Source organism: Oncorhynchus mykiss, chromosome 10 (genome assembly GCF_057628025.1).
Source record: "Oncorhynchus mykiss isolate SJ-2025 chromosome 10, ASM5762802v1, whole genome shotgun sequence".
Classification (NCBI taxonomy): Eukaryota; Metazoa; Chordata; class Actinopteri; order Salmoniformes; family Salmonidae; genus Oncorhynchus; species Oncorhynchus mykiss.
This window is the reverse complement of record NC_143031.1, coordinates 27,070,735-27,084,874: the sequence shown is the minus strand read 5'-3', so window position 1 is coordinate 27,084,874 and position 14,140 is coordinate 27,070,735. Positions and strand designations below refer to the sequence as shown.

Genomic DNA, 14,140 nt, shown 5'->3' with positions numbered 1-14,140 from the left:
GCACATGACCATCTGATCATTTATCACTCCAGTGTTAATCTGCAAAATTGTAATTATTCGCCTCCCTCCTCATGCCTTTTGCACACAATGTATTTAGACTCTTTTTTCTTTTTTTTCTACTGTGTTATTGACTTGTTTATTGTTTACTCCATGTGTAACTCTGTGTTGTTGTCTGTTCACACTGCTATGCTTTGTCTTGGCCAGGTCACAGTTGTAAATGAGAACTTGTTCTCAACTAGCCTACCTGGTTAAATAAAGGTGAAATTAAAAAATTTTAAAAAGAAAAAGAATGTCTGCAGCATTGAAGATACCCAAGAACACAGTGGTCTTCATCAATCTTAAATGGAAGAAGTTTGGAACCACCAAGACTCTTCCTAGAGGCGGCTGTCCGGCCAAACTGAGCAATCGAGGGAGAAGGGCCTTGGTCAGGCAGGTGACCAAGAACCCGATGGTCAGTCTGACAGAGCTCCAGAGTAACTCTGTGGAGATGGGAGAACCTTCCAGAAGGACAACCATCTATGCAGCACTCCACCGATCAAGCCTTCATGGAAGCCACTCCTCAGTAAAAGACACATGACAGCCTGCTTGGAGTTTGACAAAAAAGCATCTAAAGGGCTCTCAGACCATGAGAAACAAGATTCTCTCGTCTGATGAAACCAAGATGGAACTCTTTGGCCTGAATGCCAAGTGTCACGTCTGGAGGAAACGTGGCACCATCCCTACGGTGAAGCATGGTGGTGGCAGCATCATGCTGTGGGGATGTTTTTTCACGGCAGGGAGACTAGTCAGGATCGAGGGAAAGAGGAACGGAGCGAAGTACAGAGAGATCTTTTATGAAAACCTGCTCCAGAGCGCTCAGGACCTCAGACTGGGGCGATGGTTCACCTTCCAACAGGACAACAACTCTAAGCACACAGCCAAGACAATGCAGGAGTTGCTTCGGGACAAGTCTCTGAATGTCCTTGAGTGGCCCAGCCAGAGCCCAGACTTGAACCCGATCAAACATCTCTGGAGAGAACTTTAAAATAGCTGTGCAGCGATGCTCCACATCCAACCTGACAGAGCATTAGAGGATCAACAGAGAAGAATGGGAGAAACACTCCAAATACAGGTGTGCCAAGCTTGTAGTGTCATACCTAAGAAGACTTGAGGCTGTAATCACTGCCAAATGTGCTTCAACAGAGTACTGAGTAAAGGGTCTGAATATTTACCTAAATGTAATTTTTTTTATTGTTATCATTATTTATTTATTTAAACTATTTTTGCTTTGTCATTATGGGGTATTGTGTGTAGATTGATGGGGGGGGGGGGGGGTGATCCATCAATGTAAAGGTATGGAAACTAGAAGTGCCCAGAGAGACAGGGCAAAGCAGGAGAAAAAGGAGAGGAAAGAAAGATGGAGAGATGTTGGATAAGAACAAAGTAAAAGAGCCACTCAGAGCTAAAACAGCAGAGAGAATGGTAGAAGTGAGGAAAAATAAGGAGAGGGTGAAAGCCCACCTTGTGGGTGTGGCGATGAAATATAACGAAAGGAAACAGAGAAAGAAACAGAAAAGGTGTTGAAAAAGACAACAACGAACTTCTTCATGGATGAAAATACATGAAAGAAAAGGCGGTCTTATGTATACAAAATCTCACTCCCCCTTCATCCTATTCGCTGTAGAGACATACGCGGACCAATCAAATATTGCCATTGTTTGTTCTACCATATGATTGACAGGTTTGTGGTTCGCTCAAACAAAATAAACAAACCAATGACAGATAACAGAAACTCCCCTTTATCACACCCTGTGATGACGTGTCAAGAAAGTGCCGGAAGCGTTCAGTTGTGCCAAAATGGCTTATCAGACTGTTCAACAGGAATATTTACAGATTCCTTTTGTGACTCGGGCATACACAACTGCCTGTGTCCTGACTACCGCTGCTGTGGTAAGATATTTTAATTTAATCTGAAACACGTTCTTGTTGGCAATGTAGATGTGGTAAGAGCTTGGCCGTGGATGTCAGTCTGCTAAGGTTAGCTGGTAGCTAACGCCGTCTCGTTGGCAAAACACTAGGAACCAAACGGGGAGGGACCTACCTGGATTTGTCCAATAGAAACTTTAGTTTTCGTTGCCAAATTAAACGTTTGATACCTGCTTGGACTAATGATTACATCCCAACAGTGTACGTCAATTAGCTACTGTAGACAGCTGTGTTAGTGTCGCCAAATTAACGTTCTTGTTTGGACTGTAGTTAGGCTGTCACCGAACTTGATAGAATTGATCAAATTTGCAAGGGTCAGTAACTAGCACAGGTCTGCAACCTTTTTCTAGCATTAATTATACTTTTAAAAAATTAAACACGTCGTGAGCTACTCATTTATTTTCTATCTTTCAAAAGGCATATTGTTCTCTTCACTCCCCTGCAACTCTTCATGTCTTTAGTGTACAAGAGAAAGGAGTGCACTGTTTGTCAATATACCTGGTAAAATAATGGTTAATGAAACAACTATAATGGGGGCCATATAAAATCTGTAATTGTTTTCCCCCATTCTGTTATATTTTCCCAAATTGTTATCTTAGTTTTATTTGATCTGTTTTTAGATTTGAGGGGGGCTTCACTCTCAAAATTAGAATTGTTCATAATGAAACAATGAGGGGGTCAAATAAAATGAGCACATTTTCATTTGAGTGTAATTACTCTTTAATTGCACATCTTGTGTGCTTTCAAATGTGCCAGTCTAGTACTGCTTCTGCTCATTTCATGGCAAAGTTTGCAAATAATATATACAAATGATATACTTTCTCATCATAGACTAATGCCAGGTAAGCCTACTTTGCAGTTAACATTCAATTGAAGGTTTTTGTGAAAGTATTTCTGTCAACCCACCAGACTGTTATCCCGACCCGACAACTTGCTTCTAGTGATGAACATTCTGTCTTCTCTGTGAGGCGGATCATTTGGCTCTGTTCACATAAATGAAACCTTCATTTTGCTCCCAAACGGCTTAGTTCAGTAAATCTTAGAATTTGTTATTTTTATTTAACTAGGAAAGTCGGTTAAGAACAAATTCTTATTTACAATGACAGCCTGTCCCGACCAATCCCGGACGACGCTGGGCCAATTGTGTGCCACCCTATGGGACTCCCAGTCACAGCCAGATGTGATACAGTCTGGATTCGAACCAGGGACTCTTGCACTGAGATGCACTGCCTTAGACCGCTGCACCACTTGGGAGCCCGATTGACCTAAAACCATGAACAAAAAAAAGTAAATTCTAATTGAAAGCCTACAGTTGCCTACCATTGTCAGATCGTGAAATGTGAGTAAAAATACATTTGATGACCTGCAAAAAAAAGGACAATTTAACACACTGAAAAAAGTGACTGGACCAGAATGAGGCTCTCCTCACTACAGTGCAGTCGGGAACTATTAAAAATTAAAATGGGTAAAAATATATAAACACACATACACAGTGAGGGGAAAAAAGTATTTGATCCCCTGCTGATTTTGTACGTTTGCCCACTGACAAAGAAATGATCAGTCTATAATTTTAATGGTAGGTTTATTTGAACAGTGAGACAGAATAACAAAAGCATGTCAAATGTTATAAATTGATTTGCATTTTAATGAGGGAAATAAGTATTTGACCCCCTTCAAATAAACCTACCATTAAAATTATAGACGGATAAAATTAGACGGATTTCTTTGTCAGTGGGCAAACGTACAAAATCAGCAGGGGATCAAATAGTTTTCCCTCATAACAGCCTTGAGTCTTCTTGGGTATGACGTTACAAGCTTGGCACACCTGTATTTGGGGAGTTTCCCCCACTCTTTTCTGCAGATCCTCTTAAGGTTGGAAGGGAAGCGTCGCTGCACAGCGGTTTTCAGGTCTCTCCAGAGATGTTTGATCGGGTTCAAGTCCGAGCTCTGGCTGGGCCAGTCAAGAACATTCAGAGACTGGTCCTGAAGGCACTCCTGCGTTGTCTTGGCTGTGTGCTTATGGTTGTTGTCCTGTTGGAAGATGAACCGTCGCTCCAGTCTGAGGTCCTGAGCGCTCTGGAGCAGGTTTTCTTTAAGGATCTCTGTACTTTGTTCCGTTCATCTTTTCCTTGATCCTGACTAGTCTCCCAGTTCCTGCCGCTGAAAAACATCCCCACAGCATGATGCTGCCACCACCATGCTTCACTGTAGGGATAGTGCCAGGTTTCCTCCAGCTTGGTATTCAGGCCACTGAGTTCAATCTTGGTTTAATCAGTTTCATTCATTCTCCTGGTCTGAGAGTCCTCCAAGAGGGCTGTCGTGCCTTTTTACAGAGGAGTGGCTTCCGTCGGGCCACTCTACCATAAAGGCCTGATTTTGTGGAGAGCTGCAGAGAAGATTGTCCTTCTGGAAGATTCTCCCATCTCCACAGAGTAACTCTGGAGCTCTTTCAGAGTGACCATTGGGTTCTTGGTCACCTCCCTGACCAGGGCCCTTCTCCCCCGATTGCTCAGTTTGGCCGGGCGGCCAACTCTAGGACGAGTCTTGGTGGTTCCAAACTTCTTCCATTTCAGAACGATGGAGGCCACTGTGTTCTTGGGGACCTTCAATGCTGCAGACATTTTTTGGTCCCCTTTCCCAGATCTGTGCCTCGACACAATCCTGTCTGAACTCTACGGGAAATTCCTTCAACCTCATGGCTTGGTTTTTGCTCTGAGATGTACTGTCAACTGTGGGACCTTTTTGTATAGACAGGTGAGTGTCTTTCCAAATCATGTCCAATCAATTCAATTTACCACAGGTGGACTCCAATCAAGTTTTAAAAACCTCTCAAGGATCAATGGAAATGAGATACCTGAGCTCAATTTCAATTTGTCTTTATGGGGTATTGTGTGTAGATTGAGGATTTTTTAATTAATTCATTTTAGAATAAGGCTTGTAACATGACTGTGGGGAAGGGTTCTGAATATTTCTGAATGCACTGAACGTCCATTATCTTTTCTACATACTTTTATAGCTGGTTTTAAGTTAACACTGAAAGCGTTTTTCCATCTCCAATGCCTTAACATAATTGTTAAAAAATGATATTGTTATTTTAAATTTTTTGGCCCGCCCAACGATTTCAGTGGCATAAAAATCTGTTATTTTCTACCTAACTACCATTTTGTACGCCAGATATGTCTTAATTGTGCGTTACATGATAGGTCTATACGCTGCACTGGGGTCGAAGCGCCATCATGGTTAGATTAAGACACTGTGGAGCCGGCGCAAGATATGGGTTTGAAAACATTTAATTGAACAACAATTAAGACAATTGATTGGCTTACACTGCCATTCCAAAATGGCTGCGGTGTCTACTGCTAGCTGGCATGAGGATGAGAAGGGCATTTTTCCAGATACACTAGCAGTATTTCAATCTTCTCAATGTATCAGTTTGGATAAAGGTCAAATTTGGAGTACCGAGGCATATCCCATTGCTGCATCGAGGTACGTTTTCCGCCTCCTCCGTGGCGTATTAATTTAACCATGACGGCGTTCTGACCCCAGTGCAGCTCAGTAGCCCCGAGCTGACAAGGTACAAATCTGTCGATCTGTCGTTCTGCCCCTGAACAGGCAGTTAACCCACTGTTCCTAGGCCGTCATTGAAAATAAGAATTTGTTCTTAACTGACTTGCCTGGTTAAATAAAGGTCAAATAAAAATACATTTAAAAAAGTAAACAAATGTAACGAGTTGGAATTTGCTGGCTATTGTAAGTGCGAAGTATGCATATCATTCTACCAGGTAGGCATAGGCTACTTTGTAGTTAGCATTTATTGAAGGTTTTTGGGAAAGCCTTTCCATCTCTACCAGAAGGTTGTCATAAGCATAATCGCGAACAGCTACACGAAGTGTAGACATGCAGTACGCGCGCACCACACACAGACAAGGGCATTCCTGTGCCGAAAATACTGATGCATATCAAATAAACTTTTATTTGTCACAAGCCGAATTCAACATGAGTATACCTTACCGTGAAATGCTTACTACATGCCCTTAAACAATGACACTTTGTTCTTGTCTTATGATTAATTTGGGCAAGTTAATGCATTTTTTAAAAAGTTCAATACGTGTAATTGATTTCCTACTAAATTCAATAGCAATTAAAAATATATATTGTTGAATTCCGTTTTAATGTTTGGATTCCGTGATTCTGTCCGCGTTCTCTGCAACAGATTCTATAGGGCCCTACTATACAAAACGCCACCATAGATTTTTCAACTACCTTGTTCTTGGCAATTGACTTTCTTTATTCACAATTCCTCGAAAAAAAAGTGTCTTAGAAATGTCAGTGTGCAGGTGGGTCTACAAAAATCTGAAACCTCAAGAGATATTAAATCCATGTTTTGAGAGATGCCTCTTGAATGTGTGTAGATATTTGTTTTGGACGCACTGTGTGGTGCGCTGTCATCTACTGGCAGCTAAAATGACGAGGGAACTCCTCACTCTGAAACTTGGATTTAATATCTTTGAGTTTTTGTAGAGCCACCTACAACTTGAGACTTTTCTAAGATACTTTCTTAGTTCTAGATTCAGTAAAACATTTATCGGCGACTACGGGTTAGTAGAAAAATCTATGGCAGTTTTTGTATAGGGCTTTCCTGTAACACCAGGAAACATGGTTATCACATCAGGCGTACAAACTGGTAGCTACTTTTGACCTTAGTTAACCTCAGCATGCTAACCATAAAGTTGCAGTTTATTAACTGCTATTAAAAGGAATGTCAATAATTCCAAGATTGGTGGTTCATGGTTGACTTTACTTTGAATTTTCAGACGAGGTGTATAATCAGACCAGGTGAACTACTGATTGATGTTTTCTTTGCTCCCACCCTCAGCAATTAGAACTCATCACACCTTTCCAACTATACTTCAATCCTGATTTGATACTAAGGAATTATCAGGTGAGTACATGCAATCATCTGCTGTTTAGCTACTGTATCAGGTATGTTTTTTTGTTGTTGTTTTGTTGTTTAGAGTTTTTTTAATTTTAGGCCTTTTGTGTAAATGTAGCAGTTATTATGTTTTTTGAACTATGAGATGCAAGGTTGACTGATTTCTCTGTTCTGTCTTGTAGGTATGGAGACTCATAACCAACTTTTTATTTTTCGGTCCAGTTGGCTTCAACTTCCTTTTCAATATGATTTTTTTGTATCCTTTTTCCGCTGCACATGTCTTGCTCTGAGTTTACTTGTGAAATTGATGTTTGCATATTTTTTTTCATCCCCTTTGATTGGAAACACTATGCTACTCATAAAATGCTTGTCTTGAACAAGACTAGCCATGTTTCATCAATTTGTAATCATGATGCATCTGTCTAATTTATAGGTTGTGTTTGCTTTGCACTTGCCAGATTTCCTTAACTGTTGGCTTCCAGGTACCGATACTGTCGCATGCTGGAGGAGGGCTCTTTCAGGGGCCGCACCGCTGACTTTGTCTTTATGTTCCTCTTTGGTGGCCTTTTGATGACTGTATCCTTGTTCTGTTACTGTCATGGTCTTAGTTGATACTGCAGGAGTCAAGACATGTTCAATACCACAGACTTCATTTATTTGTCACATTCTTCGCAAGCTTCTGATTGAGCTCTTACTTGGGCCTACTGTTGTACAATGCTGTATGTGTGTACATTAAATATCTACAGGTGCCCTTATGAGAAGCTCTTGAGAAACAGTCACACCTTGCCCGCTGATTTCTTTTCAGCTGTGTTTAGGCTAGTTGTCATAATTATCATTAACTGGTTGGCTGCAGTTAATAGCAACATAACCTAAGTAAAGAGAAAATCAACTAAAATAATTCTGACTGTTTATGGACTGCAAAACACAATTCAATCCACCAATAACTTTTTTTTTCTCAGTAAGTTTATAGATATTTGGCACCTTTGTGAGTCTGGTGTTCTTGGGCCAAGCCTTCACCATCATGCTGGTGTACGTGTGGAGCAGGCGCAACCCCAATGTTCGCATGAACTTCTTTGGTCTGCTGAACTTTCAGGCGCCCTTTCTCCCGTGGGTGCTCATGGGGTTCTCTCTGCTGCTGGGGAACTCCATCATTGTGGATTTACTAGGTACCAGTCACCCTAACCACCATGAATCATTTCTGTAATGCATCAACGTTATTAATGGCTTTAAGATCCAAAAGGGCATTGCCTTATTGACCATTGAGGAGTGGGACCGGTACGATACCAGTATTGCGATACTCGTAAGTATCGTGGCAAGGAAAAAAAACACACAGTGGATTTCACTCCTTCAGGAAAACAGCCCTAATGTTGTCATCCAGAGTCACATTTATTTATTTCCCAAGCTATAGCACACAATATTTTACATACAGCAGTTTTTTAAAGCACCAAAGAGTTTGATTTGCTTTGTCTTCATTTTTGCCATGGAAAGAATATCGCGATACTGATGTTGTCACATCCCTAGTGAATTAACTGGTCAATGTACTCCCTTCCCTAAGGTATCGCTGTGGGTCATGTCTACTTCTTTCTTGAGGATGTATTCCCAAACCAGCCAGGTGGTGGCAGATGGCTCAAGACTCCTTTTTTTCTGTAAGTTTGGCCATTTATAAGTCTGATATGGTTCTAGTACAGTCCAGGAATGAATGTATTATTGTCTTACGTTTGAAACTGCAGTGTTTAGGCCATGAGTCTGCTGAGAGATGGTAATGTTGCTGGAGAGACAGGGGGCATGTTAGAGTAAGCAATAGTTATTCTTATATGGATATTGCCAACATTAACAATGCTTCTACACCTGCATTGCTTGCTGTTTGGGGTTTTAGGCTGGGTTTCTGTACAGCACTTTGAGATATCAGCTGATGTACAAAGGGCTATATAAATACATTTGATTTGATAATAACCAATGTTTTGGCATGGTCTTAAGGTAAGCTGTCCTTGGAAAAGGCCATAAAAATTGGTATGATTCTAGAAAAGGAAAGGCACATCAATAGCTAAAAGTAGAAATATACCATTCATTTATCAGATCAGCAATAGCGATGGGGGAAAAAAATTGATTGGTACATGTCGCAATATTATTTGGATGATTATTTTGGACGATTGGACAATGAAGTATTGATACTTTCACTCCAAGTATTGATTTGTAATAAATCTTATTTTTAAATAGTGAGCCAACATGTTTTCAGCCCTTTTATTTCCATGACTGATCAAAACTAATTTCTCATGATCTCTCTGCAGCAGACATGGTGAGCAAAATGTTTGGAATTTCAAAACACAACAAAATCACAGTATAGAATCGTGATACAAATTGTATTGGCACCTAAGTATCGTGATAATATCATATCGTGAGGTCCATGGCAATTTCCAGCCCTAATGAGCAACATACAGTGCATTTGGAAAGTATTCAGACCCCTTGACGTTTTCCACATTTTATGTTACAGCCTTATTCTGAAATTGATTAAATTGTTTTACTTCCTCATCAATCTACACACAATACCCTAAAATGACAAAGCAAAAACAGGTTTTTAGAAACTGAAATATCACATTTACGTAAGTATTCAGACCCTTTACGCAGTACTTTGTTGAAGCGTCTTTGACAGTGATTACAGCTTTGAGTCTCTTTGGGTATGACACTACAAGCTTGGCACACCTGTATTTGTGGAGTGTCTCCCATTCTTCTCTGCAGATCTTCTCAAGCTCTCTCAGGTTGGATGTGGAGCGACTCTGCACAGCTATTTTCGGGTCTCTCCAGAGATGTTCGATCGGGTTCAAGTCCGGGCTCTGGCTGGGCCACTCCATGACATTCAGACTTCTCCCGAAGCCACTTCTGCTTGTCCTGTTGGAAGGTGAACCCTCATCCCATTCTGAGAACCTGCCCCAGAGTGCTCAGGACTTCAAGGCTTTTACTGTAATTTGCTCTGTCCTGACTGCTTCACCGTAGGGATGGTGCCAGATTTCCTCTAGACGTGACGCTTGGCTTCATCAGACCAGAGAATCTTGTTTCTCATGGTCTGAGAGTCCTTTAGGTGCCTTTTGGCAAACTCCAAATGGGATGATATATGCCTTTTACTTAGGAGTGTCTTCTGTCTAACCACTCTACCATAAAGACCTGATTGGTGGAGTGCTGCAGAGATGATTGTCCTTCTGGGAGCTTCTCTGATCTCCACAGAGGAACTCTGGAACTCTGTCAGAGTGACCATTGGGTTCTTGGTCACCTTCCTGACCAGGGCCCTTCTGCACCGATTGCTCAGTTTGGCCAGGCGGCCAACTCTAGGACGAGTCTTGGTGGTTCCAAACGTCTTCCATTTCAGAATGATGGAGGCCACTGTGTTCTTGGGGACCTTCAATGCTGCAGACATTTTTTGGTACCCTTTCCCAGATCTGTGCCTCGACACAATCCTGTCTGAGCTCTACGGACTATTCCTTCGACCTCGTGGCTTAGTTTTTGCTCTGAGATGCACTGTCAACTGTGGGATCTTTTTGTATAGACAGGTGAGTGCCTTTCCAAATCATCTCCAATCAATTGAATTTACCACAGGTGGACTCCAAGTTGTAGAAACATCTCAAGGATGATCATTGGAAACGGGATGCACCTCGGCTCAATTTTGAATCTCATAGCAAAGGGTCTGAATACTTATGCAACTTATGTGACTTGTTAAGCAACATTTTACCCCTGTTTAGGCTTGCCATAAGGGTTGAATATTTATTGAATCAAGACATTTCAGCTGTTTATTTTGGATAAATTAGCAAACATGTCTAAACTTCATAATTGTGGTATTTTGTGTAAAATTATGTATTTAATATATTTGAGAATAAGAAACTTTTTTTTGTGTGGAAAAAGTCTAGGGAGACCACTTGATTTGTGTCCACATTTTGTCACAGCCTGAATTTAAAATGGATGAAATTGAGATTTTGTGGCATTATGTTTTTAGAAATGTTCACAAATTAATAAAAAATGAAAAGCTGAAATGTCTTGACTCAAGTATTCAACCCTTTTGTTATGGCAAGACTAAATACAGTTGTATGAAACAGTTTGGGCACCCCTGACAATTTCCATGATTTCCATTTATAAATAATTGGGTGTTTGGATCAGCAATTTCATTTTGATCTATCAAATAACTGATGGACACAGTAATATTTCAGTAGTGAAATGAGGTTTATTGGATTAACAGAAAGTGCAATATGCATCAAAACAAAATTAGATCGGTGCATAAATTGGGCACCCCAATAGAAAAATCACATATTTAGTAGAGCCTCCTTTTGCTAAAATAACAGCCTCTAGACGCTTCCCATAGCCTCTAATGAGTGTCTGGATTCTGGATGAAGGTATTTTGGACCATTCCTCCTTACAAAACATCTCCAGTTGAGTTCGGTTTGATGGTTGCCGAGCATGGACAGCCTGCTTCAAATCATCCCACAGATTCTCAATGATATTCAGATCTGGGGACTGGGATGGCCATTCCAGAACATTGTACTTGTTCCTCTGCATAAATGACCGGGTAGATTTTTGAGCAGTGTTTTGGGTCGTTGTCTTGTTGAAATGTCCAGCCCCGGCGTAACTTCAACTTTGTGACTGATTCTTCAACATTATTCCCAAGAATCTGCTGATATTGAGTGGAATCCATGCGACCCTCAACTTTAACAAGATTCCCAGTACTGGCACTGGCCACAGCCCCACAGCATGATGGAACCACCACCAAATTTTACTGTGGGTAGCAACTGTTTTTCTTGGAACGCTGTGTTCTTTTCCCACCATGCATAACGTTCTTTGTTATGACCAAATAACTCAATATTTGTTTCATCAGTCCACAGCACCTTATTCCAAAATGAAGCTGGCTTGTCCAAATGTGCGTTTGCATACCTCAAGCGACTGTTTGTGGCGTGTGTGCAGAAAAGGCTTCTTCCGCATCCCTCTCCCATACAGCTTCTCCTTGTGCAAAGTGCGCTGAATTGTTGAACGATGCACAGTGACACCATCTGCAGCAAGATGATGTTGTCGGTCTTTGGAGGTGGTCTGTGGGCTGTTTGACCGTTCTCACCATCCTTCGCCTTTGCCTCCGATATTTTACTTGGCCTGCCACTTCTGGCCTTAACAAGAACTGTGCCTGTGGTCTTCCATTTCCTCACAGTGGACACTGACAGCTTAAATCTCTGCGATAGCTTTTTGTAGCCTTCCTCTAAACTGTAATGTTGGACTATTTGTTTTCAGGTCATTTGAGAGTTGTTTTGAGGCCCCCATGTTGCCACCCTTCACAGGAGAGTCAAAGAGAACAACTTGCAATTGGCCACCTTAAATACCTTTTCTCGTGATTGGATGCACTTGTCTATGAAGTTCAAGGCTTAATGAGCTCACCAAACCAATTATGTGTTCCAATTAATCAGTGCTAAGTAGTTACAGGTATTCAAATCAACAGAATGACAAGGGTGCCCACATTTTTGCATAGCCTATTTTTCACATCTGATTTTAATTTCATACAACTTAATATTGCTACACTAAAAATCTTTGTCTGGACAATACCCCAGAACTCGGCTTTTATTAGAAAATGAATGGCATGCCACTGGTCATTTTCTGTGACGACAGAGTAAATTATTATGCAGCCTCGGGTGCCCAAACTTTTTCATACGACTAAGTTTAGGAGTGAAAATGTGCTTAAGTCACAAGTTGCATGGACTCACCGTGTGCAATAATGGTGTTTACCATGATTTGTAAATGAGTACCCCATCTCTGTACCCTACACATCAAATAAAATGGTATTTGTCACATGTTCCGAATAGAACGGGTGTAGACCTTACTGTGAAATGCTTACTTACAAGCCCTTAACCAACAATGCAGTTCAAGAAAGAGTTAAGAAAAGATTTCCTAAATAAAGTAACACAATAACGAGGCTATATACAGGGGGTACTGGTACCGAATCAATGTGAGGGGGTACAGGTTAGTCAAGTTATTTTGTACATATAGGTAGGAGTAAAGTGACTATGCATAGATGATAACCAGCGACTAGCAGCTGGGTAAAATCAAAGGGAGGGAGGGCATGTCAATGTAAATATTCCAGGTGGCCATTAGATTAATTGTTCAGCAGTCATATGGCTTGGGGGTAGAAGCTGTTGAGGAGCCTTTTGGTCCTAGACTTGGCGCTCTGGTACCACTTGCCATGCGATAGCATAGAGAACTGCCTATGACTTGGGAAACTGGAGTCTTTGACAACTTTTGGGCCTTCCTCTGACACTGCCTAGTATATAGGTCCTGGATTAGAGGTCGACCGATTATGATTTTAACGCCGATACCGATTATTGGAGGACCAAAAAAGCAATTTGGTTTAAATAATGCAAAAACAAAGTGTGGGAGAAGAAAGTAGAAGTGCAATATGTGCCATGTAAGAAAGCTAACGTTTCAGTTCCTTGTTCAGAACATGAGAACATATGAAAGCTGGTGGTTCCTTTTTAACATGAGACTTCAATATTCCAAGGTAAGAAGTTTTAGGTTGTAGTTATTATAGGAATTATAGGACTATTTGTCTCTATACTGTTTATTTCATATACCTTTGACTATTGGATGTTCTTATAGGCACTTTAGTATTGCCAGTGTAACAGTATAGATTCCGTCCCTCTCCTCGGTCCTACCTGGGCTCGAACCAGGAACACATCAACAACAGCCTACCTCGAAGCAGCGTTACCCATGCAGAGCAAGGGGAACAACTACTCCAAGTCTCAGAGCGAGTGACGTTTGAAACGCTATTAGTGCGCACCCCGCTAACTAGCTAGCCATTTCACATTGGTTACACGAGCCTAATCTCGGGAGTTGATAGGCTTTAAGTCAAAAACCGCTACTAGCAAACGCACGAAAGTGCTGTTTGAATGAATGCTTACGAGCCTGCTGGTGCCTACCATCGCTCAGTCAGATTGCTCTATCAAATCATAGTCTTAATTATAACATAACACACAGAAATACGAGCTTTAGGTCATTAATATGGTAGGATCCAGAAACTATAATCTCGAAAACAAAACGTTTATTCTTTCAGTGAAATACGGAACCGTTCCATATTTTATCTAACAGGTGGCATCCATAAGTCTAAATATTCCTGTTACATTGCACAACCTTCAATGTTATGTCATAATTACGTAAAATTCTGGCAAATTAGGCGTCCCAAACTGTTGCATGTACACTGACTCTGCGTGAAATGAACGCAAGAGA

General features: G+C 41.1%; 1 protein-coding gene across 2 annotated transcripts in view; it reads left to right on the top strand.

Moving 5' to 3' along the window:
* The first annotated feature begins 1,744 nt into the window (after positions 1-1,744).
* Positions 1,745-14,140, top strand: part of LOC110533569 (derlin-2) — a 21,423-nt gene continuing 9,027 nt past the window's right edge. Inside the window, exons 1-6 of one of the 2 annotated variants that reach the window (XM_021617911.3) lie at positions 1,745-1,929; positions 6,842-6,907; positions 7,081-7,154; positions 7,381-7,474; positions 7,869-8,064; positions 8,454-8,544. In XM_021617911.3, the coding sequence (XP_021473586.1) occupies positions 1,837-1,929; positions 6,842-6,907; positions 7,081-7,154; positions 7,381-7,474; positions 7,869-8,064; positions 8,454-8,544 (614 nt within the window). In that variant the 5' untranslated portion in view covers positions 1,745-1,836. The remainder of the gene's footprint in view (positions 1,930-6,841; positions 6,908-7,080; positions 7,155-7,380; positions 7,475-7,868; positions 8,065-8,453; positions 8,545-14,140) is intronic. The other variant, XM_090186256.1, reaches the window with a different exon arrangement.